General features: G+C 45.9%; 3 protein-coding genes across 3 annotated transcripts in view; 1 reads left to right on the top strand and 2 right to left on the bottom strand.

Moving 5' to 3' along the window:
• LOC311341747 (uncharacterized protein) overlaps positions 1-15,686 on the bottom strand; it is a gene marked incomplete at its 5' end in the record, with an annotated part of 386,212 nt that overhangs the window by 330,095 nt on the left and 40,431 nt on the right. Inside the window, 2 exon segments of the mRNA XM_084466545.1 lie at positions 7,958-8,024; positions 8,189-8,472. Of these exon segments, the coding sequence (XP_084322671.1) occupies positions 7,958-8,024; positions 8,189-8,472 (351 nt within the window).
• The window catches only part of LOC311341753 (uncharacterized protein), a 361,346-nt gene that overhangs the window by 297,301 nt on the left and 48,359 nt on the right, over positions 1-15,686 (top strand). The gene's annotated exons all lie outside the window — the stretch shown is intronic.
• LOC311342345 (uncharacterized protein) lies at positions 5,534-6,814 on the bottom strand (the record flags this gene model as incomplete). The annotated part of the gene is made up of 2 exons (XM_084467194.1): positions 5,534-6,232; positions 6,401-6,814. The coding sequence occupies 2 exons, from the start codon at positions 6,812-6,814 to the stop codon at positions 5,534-5,536; spliced, it is 1,113 nt and encodes a 370-aa protein (XP_084323320.1).

The following is a 15,686-nucleotide window of genomic DNA, read 5'->3' on the forward strand; positions in this document are numbered from 1 at the left end:
TAGTAAATTCTCAGTTGATCCAGGTTGTTTCCTTGCATAGATGCAATGTGTATTACTAACCTACAGCGGGCATGCCTCCACCAAGATCCTCTTCAACCTTGATTGAAATGGTGTCTGGGGTCTGCTGCTTTCAACATAAAGAAGGAAACACACATCAGACATATTCTTTCATTTGCACAGAATAGTTATCAATCCCCACTAACGACACACTGAGTCATAAAGGTGTGTGCTTTCTATTGGTGTGTGCTGGAGGTGTAACAGAGAAGGCCTCTCTTTTGGATGGTGAATGAGAAGATGATTTCCAACCTGCACACTCAGCTCCTCACGGCGGACCACCCGCTCTCCACGCTCCAGGCCCGTGGCCACGCTGCGGTCCACAGACAGCGAGCTCAGGGCCTTCCCTTCGGACGTGGTGAAGAGGGGGTCATGGCCGTCCAGCGCCAGCGGGCCCTCCCCTTTTCCATAGACGCTCAGGATCCTCAGCTCCCCGTTGTGACTGGACACGTGGGAGGAGCCAGGGGCGTCCACACGCAGACTCTCTGAGGTGGCGCAGCACTGCGTGCTGCTGTCTCCAAAGTCTTCTGCCGAGAGGGGGAAAAAATACAGAAAGTCATTGTTTGCACAAAAGGAGAAGTGTAGTGAAAGAAACTATTTAAATGCATCTATGTAACATTGACACAGAATTTAAAATGTGTACTGCAGACACAGATTCAGTTTTTGGAGAGGGACGTCTCCTCGCTAGACTCAAACCTAAAGCGGGTGACCAGGTTGAGGATATTGAACGAACACCAGCGCAAAATTACCTGAGCACAACATGAACACAGCCTTGTTTTACTAATTTCAATTGATTATAACGCATCATATCCAACATCGGGGGTAACTACATCGCCATGTCTGTACTATACCAGAGTTCCAAGTGGGGGTGAGGCACCAAGTCTTTTCGCTCGGTTCTCCGTCTCAACAGTAGGGCTCGGAAAACAATTTCACAAAACTTCATATCACATCATATTAACTTATAGCATCGTTGTGCACAAAACTACACCAGCTCACCTGTAAAATACACAGAACACATTCCTGTGTTCCGAAGAGGAGGATGCAGTCTTGCCGTAACGCTTCCCTGCGAGTCGCGGTCTATGGAGACGAGGCTGGAGCGCTCCTGTGCTGCCGAGCGTCTGTGAGCGTTCGGAGTTCGGATGAACGCCTTGTCCGTGTGGGAGCGCTTCCGCTTTTTAACAGCGGCGAAGTCCCGCCCTTTTCCGGTAGACCCCAATGGGGCCTATGAGATCGTAAAATATGAATGGGTTTCAATGCAGAGAACGCAATCATTTTCTGGTCCCAGTCTTTATATGCCCCTGTTTGTGGATTTAAACGATCATTTTTGACGTCAAGAGTTTAACCGTGTATTGTGCAATTGTTCAGTTAAAAGCTGTGGAGAATACACAATGAGAGAGACTACATGTATGTGACGTCACGCTCTCTGCGACTGGCGTGAACAAGACCGACAATCTCCCCATCGGCATGACTGAAACTCCCCACATCCCCCTAAATTATTTTTATTTATATTATTATTATTGTAATGGTTTTCACCTCTTTCGATGCTGCTATCCTCCCCTTGGAAAACCGCGGTGAGGTGGGGCAGAGAGATCGCCATTGTCTGCACCAGAGTTCCACGTGCGGGTGGTGACGTATATCATTCGCGTCGAGAGCAGCTGTAGTTCACAAAGCGGCCTCCCGCAAAACCTAACATTATCAAACTTCTTCGCGATTAATTGTATTTTCTTTGCATGAAAAATTATCAGCCATTCATACTGCTCCAGTGGTAAATATTTTAATGTTGAAATTGTTATTGGCGACAGTAGTTTGTAAGTAAGTAAGTTAAGTTAAAACAAATCAATCCATTCAAAATATAACCTATCATTACGTTGCAAAAAAAAAATCGCACAGGTCTTTAAGATATATTTTTTGAATTTACATGATAAATGTATAAAAAGCAATACGGCACTAAATATTTCTGAAAACTTTCAAATCATTTCACTTCCATCTCCTCCGCAATTTTTTGAATACCCCGCGCAGCGTGTGAACACAAAGGATAGTGGGGTTTTTTGCTCGTTGAGGATCCAGCGATGCTGAAAATTCTCGGAATTCTCAAAATCAAAGGACGCGAAAAAGGTGCATTGGAACAGTGCTTGGTGGCGTCCTTAAAAGGCGGTTGTTAAGCATTCTTCCTTCACGTTGGGCAACAGCTTGCAATCATGCATATATACGGACTAGATATCGCATTCGGCTGCTAAGCATGCGTCAACAATGCCGCCATCTTGCCGCGGGGTAACCACCTGAATGAATGAACGTCGAAGGGACAGAAAACCTTTCCCATCACTCTACAACGCCATATTTGAATGCAATATTCAAGCGGGTAGGATAGGATAAGAAGGATAGGATCGTTCTGCCTGTTAAAGCCCTGGTGATACAAAACATAGCGCGCGGCTGCCCCCTAGTGGAGTGGCTGGGGCACTTACGAACAAACATAACACGAAACTGGTTGAATTCAGCACAGAACACCACATACCCACACCCGTCAACCCCACACAACTATCTAGTCCCTCACTTTAGTTAACCTGTCCCTGGCAATTACATGACTTGGAACCCCTGTAGGCCTACACCTCTTGTAACTCGATTCAGATATCCATCAGAACAACTGCCATAGTTTACTAAAGCACTCTAGATCACTTAACTTAATCTCAATAATAACCCCTTTTTTCTTCAGACAACATTACATGTTTTTTGTATGTGCTTCTGTGTGTATCTTCATTCACCCTTGCACCTCAATGTCCATCCCAGTCCAGGGCTGCCACAAAGTGTGATATGATGGACCTTTGTAGTTCATCTGCAGATTGTTCATGCCTGCTTCCACCTCAGATGGTTTACCTACTTCCTCCTAGCTCTCCATCCTTGGCTGACGCTGTTCTCTCTGTGGCTAGGTCCGACATAAAAAGGGGGTTTCTCTGTCCACGCGAAACTCAATTTAAGGGTACAATAAGAGCATAGAGTCAAGACACTTGTGTGTCCGTTTTCCCTTCATCACACAACAATATAACACACAGAGATTTAACTTGATCCATTGGACCACGCATTGAAGTGTCTCACACAAAGTTGGGGACACAAAGTGTCTATGTGCATCAGGGAGATTAGACAGTTAAATTAGCAATGTCACCTTGCAAGTCTCTACTTGTTGTGGCTGTACCAGAGTAGTACAGTAGTATTGTCGAAGAAGTTCACAGGCATCTGACGGGCGAACAAGACATGATTAAGCTACTAAACATTTATAGTTGTTGTTGTTATTGTTTATTTGACAAACAACACCAAACAGTGTGAACAACAAGACTGATACACAGTCTTGTTGTGAGATCTCCCATGATGCTTTGTGCAATGTGTTGATGTGTCTCAAACAAAGTCATTTAGCTAATGGCTTGCTGCATACAAGTCTGGTGGGGTCAGACAGTAAACCAGGTCATGGTCCGGTCGTCAGTATGCCTATTAGGTATGAGTACCATACCTAATAGTCTATACAAATAATGTTTGCAACTATCCATTGTCCTTCAAATGTCCCTGTTCAAGCCGTTGCAAAGTCTGTGGAGATAGAGACATCTGGGCAAGTAAAATAGCAGTCTGGCCTTAATCATTTATAAGTAAGACATACATCTTACATCTCTCTTTTAATCAAGTGTTATTAGAGTGAAATATTATTGGAAAATAATAAAAAATAATAAAATATTACTTTTTACTCATTTAGAATGGAAACATAGAGGAAGAAATACCACCATGTATTTCTCTCCCATTGAATATTTTTCAACGTTTCAAATTGGAGAGGAAGGTATAGAGGCAGACAGAGAAAGACAAGGCCTGAGCTGGTATTGTGTATCCAGAAACATTGGCTTCCTGTTAGCCGCCTTCATTGACTTGCAGACCTACAGCTCCTCATGTGAGGGGAATCAACTTTTATTTTCCAAAGATTTCCAATGTGGACCGAATAGACGCTTATTCAAAACGAGTCTCAGTAACAACACATGATGCAGTTTGCAAGCAATTCTAGGAGTAGTTGTGTAGTTGTGAGTGGCGAGTATAGCTACTAGCTGGTTAGATGGTTAAGTCAAGGTATTAGGTTAGAGGTTATAGACAGCATCTGCTGTATATAGAGCTGAAAGGTATGTGAAACATTTCCACAATAAATTATCTAAAAACGACAAGAGCAATGTTTGTATCACTTGTTTTGTATCTGTGAAAATATGACCTCTGGTTGACTGATAGAATGGAAACATTACTAGCAACTGCAGCCATTTAAGAGGGAAATTAGAAGGTGGTTGGATATTTGCAAACATTATTTGTATAGACTATTAGGTACGGTACTTAGTTGGTACGGTACTTTTTTACTGATGACCCGAATGTGACGTGCTAATTTTACTGTCTGACCCTACCAGACTTATATGAAGTAAGCCATTAGCCAAATCACTTTGTGTGAGACGCGTCAACACGTTGCACAAAGGAGAACAGGAGCGGTGTGTGTGTGTGTGTGATAATGTTGTGTGGTGCAGGGGAAACAGACACACAAATGTCTCCATTTTTGGTTTACAGGGCTCATCTCTTAAACACATGCGGCCGCTGTCACTGTGGTTTGTTTTGATTTGACCATAGACAAAATGGAGGCAGACCGGGCAGAACTCATCACGATCATCTTAAATGTTGCTAAAATTATGCATCATATATTCTGTTGCATCCACAAAATCCGAAGCATCGATCGATGAAAGATTGGAGCATGAGTTAGAGACAAATAGAAGAAACAACGAAGAAGAACGGCGTCGCGAATGATGTTACCAGAGAAAGAGCATTTTTTTTCCCTTTATTTCATATGTAACAAACACTGGGACAAATGTAGTTGATTTGTGTTTAACTGAGAAAACAGGGACTGGAAGGACGGGACCCTATAATGTTCAGCTCACTGTTGTCAATAATAAAATATATTTTTTACAAAATTGCAGATTGTACATTGGCTACCTGACCTAAGAGTTTAAGATGAGTTTTTGTTTTACCAGAAGAATGTCATTGAGATTAAACATCTCTTCAAGTGACCTGGAAAAGACAGGCAGCAGTAGCCTACAGTCTCAGACTACACACAAAACATTAGAAAAATAAAACTGAATCAGTCGGCAGAACCGAACCGTACCGCACCACTCGGTGGAAACGCGCCATAATGCTCTAAAATTAAATCTAATATTGTCCAACAAATAAGTGATTCTTCACAGATCAATTATTTACAACGATAAAAACAGAAAGCATGTCAAAAGTTGGAAAGCCTCTTTAACCATGATGAAAAAAAACCTACAGCAGTCATTTCAACGAATACAGGATAGAGATGTCAATCAAAGCGTCTCGTTGCCCAGTGTCAATGCACCCCACTGCCCGTGTGATTGAGAATGTGCACACGCAAAAGGCTCGGGTTGCTGAAGCTGGCCTTGCACTCCAGACACACGAAGGGCTTCTACCCGGAGTGAGTCCTCATGTGGATCTTCAGGTGGTCGCTTCGACTGAAGCGCTTCATGCATTGGTCACAGCTGTAGGGCATCTCCCCGGAATGAGTCCACATGTGGTTCTTCAGGTTGTCGCTTCGACTGTAGCTCTTCATGCATTGGTCACAGCTGTAGGGCTTCTCCCCGGAGTGAGACCTCATGTGGGTCTTCAGGTGGGTGCTTCGACTGTAGCTCTTCATGCATTGGTCACAGCTGTAGGGCTTCTCCCCGGAGTGAGTCCTCATGTGGATCTTCAGGCTGCCTTTATCTTTGAAGCTCTTCACGCATTGGTCGCACCCGTACGGCTTCTCCCCGGAGTGAGTCCTCATGTGGATCTCAAGGCTGATTTTCTGTCTATAGCTCTTCACGCATTGGTCACAGCTGTAAGGCTTCTCCCCGGAGTGAGACCTCATGTGGATCTTCAGGTGGCCGCTTCGACTGAAGCGCTTCATGCATTGGTCACAGCTGTAGGGCTTCTCCCCGGAGTGAGACCTCATGTGGGTCTTCAGGTGGATGCTTCGACTGAAGCGCTTCGTGCATTGGTCACAGCTGTAGGGCTTCTCCCCGGAGTGAGTCCTCATGTGGATCTTCAGGCTGCCTTTATCTTTGAAGCTCTTCACGCATTGGTCGCACCCGTACGGCTTCTCCCCGGAGTGAGTCCTCATGTGGATCTCAAGGCTGATTTTCTGTCTATAGCTCTTCACGCATTGGTCGCACCTGTAGGGCTTCTCCCTGGAGTGAATCGTCATGTGGATCGCAAGGTCGCCTTTCTGTGCATAGCTCTTCATGCATTGGTCACAGCTGTAGGGCTTCTCCCCGGAGTGAGTCCATATGTGGATCTTCAGGTGGGTGCTTCGACTGAAGCGCTTCGTGCATTGGTCACAGCTGTAGGGCTTCTCCCCGGAGTGAGTCCTCATGTGGATCTTCAGGCTGCCTTTATCTTTGAAGCTCTTCACGCATTGGTCGCACCCGTATGGCTTCTCCCCGGAGTGAGTCCTCATGTGGATCTCAAGGCTGATTTTCTGTGCATAGCTCTTCACGCATTGGTCACAGCTGTAAGGCTTCTCCCCGGAGTGAGTCCTCATGTGGGTCTTCAGGTTGCTTTTATATCTGAAGCTCTTCACGCATTGGTCGCACCTGTAGGGCTTCTCCCTGGAGTGAGTCGTCATGTGGATCGCAAGGTCGCCTTTCTGTGCATAGCTCTTCATGCATTGGTCACAGCTGTAGGGCTTCTCGTCGGGGTGGCTACACATGTGGATGGTTGTCTTGGTATTGTCGGGAAAACCTTTACCTAACGAGCTGCGGTCCGCAGACAGCGAGCTCAAGGCCTCCAGTTCAGATACGGTGTCATGGCCGTCCAGCGCCAGCGGGCCCTCCCCTTTTCCGTAGACACTCAGGATCCGCAGCTCCCCGTTGTGACTGGACTTGTGGGAGGAGCCAGGGGCGTCCACATGCAGACTCTCTGAGGTTGTGCCGCGCTGTGTGCTGCGGTCTCTAATGTCATTGCAGTCTTCTGCAGCAAGGAAAACAACAGGACAGAGTAAGTAATTGTATTAACTTTGTGGCAACCCGAACCGTGGGCTAGTGGTGGACGGCGTGTACCGCCGCCATCCACTAGCCGGCGGCAGAGAGCACATCTTCACTCAATGCAATCAACAACTGGCCGGAGAGAGGAAAAGACCGGGCGGACATCTTAAAAGGAGACCGAGAACTCAACCCAGGGAGACGCAGGAACGACGACCCAGCAGAATGCCGACGATACATTCTTTTACTCGTGTCTCTCGGAGGCCATAGTACAGTTTATGTATTTCCTGTTCAATGCCTTACCTGTGAATAAACGCCGACTATGGCTTTATTTGGAACCTCTGCATGGTACTTGCCGTGAGAACTCTTGTGGACCGGGTTGCCACAACTTATTATTTGCACAAAGGGATACTGTATGTACTTTGTACACACTTGTGTATTGGAAGAATTATATTTGGACATTCTTTCAAACTTCTATTTGTTGGTTATACCTTTTCCTTGTTCCCCTTGGGGGGGTCAAGGGTCAAAAGCTCCAGCTGAGAAGGCACCGCTACATCTCCCTCTTTTAAGGATGTGGGAACGTCATAAAGACACAACCCAGGTCATCTGTAGTTTCCTATCACCTGTTTTACCAATACTGTAGTTATATTGGGAATCAGAGCTGATCTCAGCATTCCTGACACCTGTCTGCCATGCAGAATATGTAAATCATTCTACTATAAACTGGAAGTAGTCCTTGTGTTTTAGCAGGGCTCTGGTCAAGATGCTTTTCAAAAAGAGGACCAGGCTCTTTAGCGCAGGTAGAATCTAGTACATTCTCAGTTGATCCAGGTCGTTTGCTTGCTTGCATAGATGTAATGTGTATTACTAACCTACAGCCGGCATGCCTCCACCAATATCCTCTTCAACCTTCACTGAAATAGTGTCTGGGGTCTGCTGCTTTCCACATGAAGAAGGAAACACACATCAGACATATTCTTTCATTTGCACAGAATAGTTATCAATCCCCACTAACGACACATTGAGTCATAAAAGTGTGTGCTTTCTATGGGTGTGTGCTGGAGGTGTAACAGAGAATGGTGAATGAGAAGATGATTTCCAACCTGCACACTCAGCTCCTCACGGCAGACCAACTGCTTGCTGCTGTCCAGGCCCGTGGCCACGCTGTGGTCCGCAGACAGCGAGCTCAGGGCCTCCACTTCAGACGTGGTGAAGAGGGTGTCAAGGCCGTCCAGCGCCAGCGGGCCCTCCCCTTTTCCGAAGACGCTCAGGATCCTCAGCTCCCCGTTGTGACTGGACACGTGGGAGGAGCCAGGGGCGTCCACACGCAGACTCTCTGAGGTGGCGCCGCGCTGTGTGCTGCTGTCTCCAAAGGCATCGCAGTCTTCTGCAGAGAGGGGGAAAAAGACAGTAAGTAATTGTTTTGATACATCATTTGCACAAAAGGAGAAGTGTGTATTTGTACACATGAAAGAAACTATTTAAATGCATGTGTATGCAACATTGACACATGCAACATTGACACAAACTCTGACACAGATTCAGAGTTTTGGAGAGGGATGTCTCCTCGTCCATGAACCAGCTCATGTGGCATCCGTCTCTAAACCCTTCTGGCCTCTTGACGGTTTCCATCTTTGAACTGCAACTCCCAAGTTTCACTTGTGTTTTATCAGGGCTCTGGTCATGATGCTTTTCCAAAGAGGATCAAGCTTTTTAGAGCAGGTAGAATCTAGTAAATTCTCAGTTGATCCAGGTTGTTTCCTTGCATAGATGCAATGTGTATTACTAACCTACAGCGGGCATGCCTCCACCAAGATCCTCTTCAACCTTGATTGAAATGGTGTCTGGGGTCTGCTGCTTTCAACATAAAGAAGGAAACACACATCAGACATATTCTTTCATTTGCACAGAATAGTTATCAATCCCCACTAACGACACACTGAGTCATAAAGGTGTGTGCTTTCTATTGGTGTGTGCTGGAGGTGTAACAGAGAAGGCCTCTCTTTTGGATGGTGAATGAGAAGATGATTTCCAACCTGCACACTCAGCTCCTCACGGCGGACCAACCGCTCTCCGCGCTCCAGGCCCGTGGCCACGCTGCGGTCAGCAGACAGCGAGCTCAGGGCCTTCCCTTCGGACGTGGTGAAGAGGGGGTCATGGCCGTCCAGCGCCAGCGGGCCCTCCCCTTTTCCATAGACGCTCAGGATCCTCAGCTCCCCGTTGTGACTGGACACGTGGGAGGAGCCAGGGGCGTCCACATGCAGACTCTCTGAGGTGGCGCAGCACTGCGTGCTGCTGTCTCCAAAGTCTTCTGCCGAGAGGGGGAAAAAATACAGAAAGTCATTGTTTGCACAAAAGGAGAAGTGTAGTGAAAGAAACTATTTAAATGCATCTATGTAACATTGACACAGAATTTAAAATGTGTACTGCAGACACAGATTCAGTTTTTGGAGAGGGACGTCTCCTCGCTAGACTCAAACCTAAAGCGGGTGACCAGGTTGAGGATATTGAACGAACACCAGCGCAAAATTATCTGAGCACAACATGAACACAGCCTTGTTTTACTAATTTCAATTGATTATAACGCATAATATCCAACATCGGGGGTAACTACATCGCCATGTCTGTACTATACCAGAGTTCCAAGTGGGGGTGAGGCACCAAGTCTTTTCGCTCGGTTCTCCATCTAAACATTAGGGCTCAGTATACAATTTCACAAAACTTCGTATCACATCATATTAACTTATAGCATCGTTGTGCACAAAACTACACCAGCTCACCTGTAAAATACACAGAACACATTCCTGTGTTCCGAAGAGGAGGATGCAGTCTTGCCGTAACGCTTCCCTGCGAGTCGCAGTCTATGGAGACGAGGCTGGAGCGCTCCTGTGCTGCCGAGCGTCTGTGAGCGTTCGGAGTTCGGATGAACGCCTTGTCCGTGTGGGAGCGCTTCCGCTTTTTAATAGTGGCGAAGTCCCGCCCTTTTCCGGTAGACCCCAATGGGGCCTATGAGATCGTAAAATATGAATGGGTTTCAATGCAGAGAACGCAATCATTTTCTGGTCCCAGTCTTTATATGCCCCTGTTTGTGGATTTAAACGATAATTTTTGACGTCAAGAGTTTGACCGTGTATTGTGCAATTGTTCAGGTAAAAGCTGTGGAGAATACACAATGAGAAAGACTACGTGTATGTGACGTCACGCTCCCTGCGACTGGCGTGAACAAGACCGACAATCTCCCCATCGGCATGACTGAAACTCCCCACATCCCCCTTAATTATTTTTATTTATATTATTATTATTGTAATGGTTTTCACCTCTTTCGATGCTGCTATCCTCCCCTTGGTAAACCGCGGTGAGGTGGGGCAGAGAGGTCGCTATTGTCTGCACCAGAGTTCCACGTGCGGGTGGTGACGTATATCATTCGCGTCGAGAGCAGCTGTAGTTCACAAAGCGGCCTCACGCAAAACCTAACATTATCAAACTTCTTCGCGATTAATTGTATTTTCTTTGCATGAAAAATTATCAGCCATTTATACTGCACCAGTGGTAAATATTTTAATGTTGAAATTCTTATTGGCGACAGTAGTTTGTAAGTAAGTAAGTTAAGTTAAAACAAATCAATCCATTCAAAATATAACCTATAATTACGTTGCAAAAAAAAAATCGCACAGGTCTTTAAGATATGTTTTTTGAATTTACATGATGAATGTATAAAAAGCAATACGGCACTAAATATTTCTGAAAACTTTCAAATCATTTCACTTCCATCTCCTCCGCAATTTTTTGAATACCCCGCGCAGCGTGTGAACACAAAGGATAGTGGGTTTTTTTGCTCGTTGAGGATCCAGCGATGCTGAAAATTCTCGGAATTCTCAAAATCAAAGGACGCGAAAAAGGTGCATTGGAACAGTGCTTGGTGGCGTCCTTAAAAGGCGGTTGTTAAGCATTCTTCCTTCACGTTGGGCAACAGCTTGCAATCATGCATATATACGGACTAGATATCGCATTCGGCTGCTAAGCATGCGTCAACAATGCCGCCATCTTGCAGCGGGGTAACCACCTGAATGAATGAACGTCGAAGGGACAGAAAACCTTTCCCAATCACTCTACAACGCCATATTTGAATGCAATATTCAAGCGGGTGCAAAGAAGGATAGGATCGTTCTGCCTGTTAAAGCCCTGGTGATACAAAACATAGCGCGCGGCTGCCCCCTAGTGGAGTGGCTGGGGCACTTACGAACAAACATAACACGAAACTGGTTGAATTCAGCACAGAACACCACATACCCACACCCGTCAACCCCACACAACTATCTAGTCCCTCACTTTAGTTAACCTGTCCCTGGCAATTACATGACTTGGAACCCCTGTAGGCCTACACCTCTTGTAACTCTAGGTTCAGATATCCATCAACTCAATTTAAGGGTACAATAAGAGCATAGAGTCAAGACACTAGTGTGTCCGTTTTCCCTTCATCACACAACAATATAACACACAGAGATTTAACTTGATCCATTGGACCACGCATTGAAGTGTCTCACACAAAGTTGGGGACACAAAGTGTCTATGTGCATCAGGGAGATTAGACAGTTAAATGAGCAATGTCACCTTGCAAGTCTCTACTTGTTGTGGCTGTACCAGAGTAGTACAGTAGTATTGTCGAAGAAGTTCACAGGCATCTGACGGGCGAACAAGACATGATTAAGCTACTAAACATTTATAGTTGTTGTTGTTATTGTTTATTTGACAAACAACACCTAACAGTGTGAACAACAAGACTGATACACAGTCTTGTTGTGAGATCTCCCATGATGCTTTGTGCAATGTGTTGATGTGCCTCAAACAAAGTCATTTAGCTAATGGCTTGCTGCATACAAGTCTGGTGGGGTCAGACAGTAAACCAGGTCATGGTCCGGTCGTCAGTATGCCTATTAGGTATGAGTACCATACCTAATAGTCTATACAAATAATGTTTGCAACTATCCATTGTCCTTCAAATGTCCCTGTTCAAGCCGTTGCAACGTGATCTGTGGAGATAGACATCTGGGCAAGTAAAATAGCAGTCTGGCCTTAATCATTTATAAGTAAGACATACATCTTACATCTCTCTTTTAATCAAGTGTTATTAGAGTGAAATATTATTGGAAAATAATAAAAAATAATAAAATATTACTTTTTACTAATTTAGAATGGAAACATAGAGGAAGAAATACCACCATGTATTTCTCTCCCATTGAATATTTTTCAACGTTTCAAATTGGAGAGGAAGGTATAGAGGCAGACAGAGAAAGACAAGGCCTGAGCTGGTATTGTGTATCCAGAAACATTGGCTTCCTGTTAGCCGCCTTCATTGACTTGCAGACCTACAGCTCCTCATGTGAGGGGAATCAACTTTTATTTTCCAAAGATTTCCAATGTGGACCGAATAGACGCTTATTCAAAACGAGTCTCAGTAACAACACATGATGCAGTTTGCAAGCAATTCTAGGAGTAGTTGTGTAGTTGTGAGTGGCGAGTATAGCTACTAGCTGGTTAGATGGTTAAGTCAAGGTATTAGGTTAGAGGTTATAGACAGCATCTGCTGTATATAGAGCTGAAAGGTATGTGAAACATTTCCACAATAAATTATCTAAAAACGACAAGAGCAATGTTTGTATCACTTGTTTTGTATCTGTGAAAATATGACCTCTGGTTGACTGATAGAATGGAAACATTACTAGCAACTGCAGCCATTTAAGAGGGAAATTAGAAGGTGGTTGGATATTTGCAAACATTATTTGTATAGACTATTAGGTACGGTACTTAGTTGGTACGGTACTTTTTTACTGATGACCCGAATGTGACGTGCTAATTTTACTGTCTGACCCTACCAGACTTATATGAAGTAAGCCATTAGCCAAATCACTTTGTGTGAGACGCGTCAACACGTTGCACAAAGGAGAACAGGAGCGGTGTGTGTGTGTGTGTGATAATGTTGTGTGGTGCAGGGGAAACAGACACACAAATGTCTCCATTTTTGGTTTACAGGGCTCATCTCTTAAACACATGCGGCCGCTGTCACTGTGGTTTGTTTTGATTTGACCATAGACAAAATGGAGGCAGACCGGGCAGAACTCATCACGATCATCTTAAATGTTGCTAAAATTATGCATCATATATTCTGTTGCATCCACAAAATCCGAAGCATCGATCGATGAAAGATTGGAGCATGAGTTAGAGACAAATAGAAGAAACAACGAAGAAGAACGGCGTCGCGAATGATGTTACCAGAGAAAGAGCATTTTTTTCCCTTTATTTCATATGTAACAAACACTGGGACAAATGTAGTTGATTTGTGTTTAACTGAGAAAACAGGGACTGGAAGGACGGGACCCTATAATGTTCAGCTCACTGTTGTCAATAATAAAATATATTTTTTACAAAATTGCAGATTGTACATTGGCTACCTGACCTAAGAGTTTAAGATGAGTTTTTGTTTTACCAGAAGAATGTCATTGAGATTAAACATCTCTTCAAGTGACCTGGAAAAGACAGGCAGCAGTAGCCTACAGTCTCAGACTACACACAAAACATTAGAAAAATAAAACTGAATCAGTCGGCAGAACCGAACCGTACCGCACCGTACCGCTCCACTCGGTGGAAACGCGCCATAATGCTCTAAAATTAAATCTAATATTGTCCAACAAATAAGTGATTCTTCACAGATCAATTATTTACAACGATAAAAACAGAAAGCATGTCAAAAGTTGGAAAGCCTCTTTAACCATGATGAAAAAAAACCTACAGCAGTCATTTCAACGAATACAGGATAGAGATGTCAATCAAAGCGTCTCGTTGCCCAGTGTCAATGCACCCCACTGCCCGTGTGATTGAGAATGTGCACACGCAAAAGGCTCGGGTTGCTGAAGCTGGCCTTGCACTCCAGACACACGAAGGGCTTCTACCCGGAGTGAGTCCTCATGTGGATCTTCAGGTGGTCGCTTCGACTGAAGCGCTTCATGCATTGGTCACAGCTGTAGGGCATCTCCCCGGAATGAGTCCACATGTGGTTCTTCAGGTTGTCGCTTCGACTGTAGCTCTTCATGCATTGGTCACAGCTGTAGGGCTTCTCCCCGGAGTGAGACCTCATGTGGGTCTTCAGGTGGGTGCTTCGACTGTAGCTCTTCATGCATTGGTCACAGCTGTAGGGCTTCTCCCCGGAGTGAGTCCTCATGTGGATCGTCAGGCTGCCTTTATCTTTGAAGCTCTTCACGCATTGGTCGCACCCGTACGGCTTCTCCCCGGAGTGAGTCCTCATGTGGATCTCAAAGCTGATTTTCTGTCTATAGCTCTTCACGCATTGGTCACAGCTGTAAGGCTTCTCCCCGGAGTGAGACCTCATGTGGATCTTCAGCTGGTCGCTTCGACTGAAGCGCTTCATGCATTGGTCACAGCTGTAGGGCTTCTCCCCGGAGTGAGACCTCATGTGGGTCTTCAGGTGGATGCTTCGACTGAAGCGCTTCGTGCATTGGTCACAGCTGTAGGGCTTCTCCCCGGAGTGAGACCTCATGTGGATCTTCAGGTGGTCGCTTCGACTGAAGCGCTTCATGCATTGGTCACAGCTGTAGGGCATCTCCCCGGAATGAGTCCACATGTGGTTCTTCAGGTTGTCGCTTCGACTGTAGCTCTTCATGCATTGGTCACAGCTGTAGGGCTTCTCCCCGGAGTGAGACCTCATGTGGGTCTTCAGGTGGGTGCTTCGACTGTAGCTCTTCATGCATTGGTCACAGCTGTAGGGCTTCTCCCCGGAGTGAGTCCTCATGTGGATCTTCAGGCTGCCTTTATCTTTGAAGCTCTTCACGCATTGGTCGCACCCGTACGGCTTCTCCCCGGAGTGAGTCCTCATGTGGATCTCAAGGCTGATTTTCTGTCTATAGCTCTTCACGCATTGGTCGCACCTGTAGGGCTTCTCCCTGGAGTGAATCGTCATGTGGATCGCAAGGTCGCCTTTCTGTGCATAGCTCTTCATGCATTGGTCACAGCTGTAGGGCTTCTCGTCGGGGTGGCTACACATGTGGATGGTTGTCTTGGTATTGTCGGGAAAACCTTTACCTAACGAGACACCAGGCCGGCCCTTGCGGCCGCCCCGATGCCCAGTCGGCTCCTCATGGTGGACGAGCCGCTCGCTGCAGTTCAGGCTCTTGGCCACGCTGCGGTCCGCAGACAGCGAGCTCAAGGCCTCCAGTTCAGATACGGTGTCATGGCCGTCCAGCGCCAGCGGGCCCTCCCCTTTTCCGTAGACACTCAGGATCCTCAGCTCCCCGTTGTGACTGGACTTGTGGGAGGAGCCAGGGGCGTCCACATGCAGACTCTCTGAGGTGGTGCCGCGCTGTGTGCTGCTGTCTCTAATGTCATTGCAGTCTTCTGCAGCGAGGAAAACAAAGACAGAGTAAGTAATTGTATTAACTTTGTGGCAACCCGAACCGTGGGCTAGTGGTGGACGGCGTGTGGCAGAGAGCACATCTTCACTCAATGCAATCAACAACTGGCCGGAGAGAGGAAAAGACCGGGCGGACATCTTAAAAGGAGACCGAGAACTCAACCCAGGGAGACGCAGGA

Source organism: Micromesistius poutassou, assembly GCF_964030765.1.
Source record: "Micromesistius poutassou genome assembly, chromosome: 4".
NCBI lineage: Eukaryota > Metazoa > Chordata > Actinopteri > Gadiformes > Gadidae > Micromesistius > Micromesistius poutassou.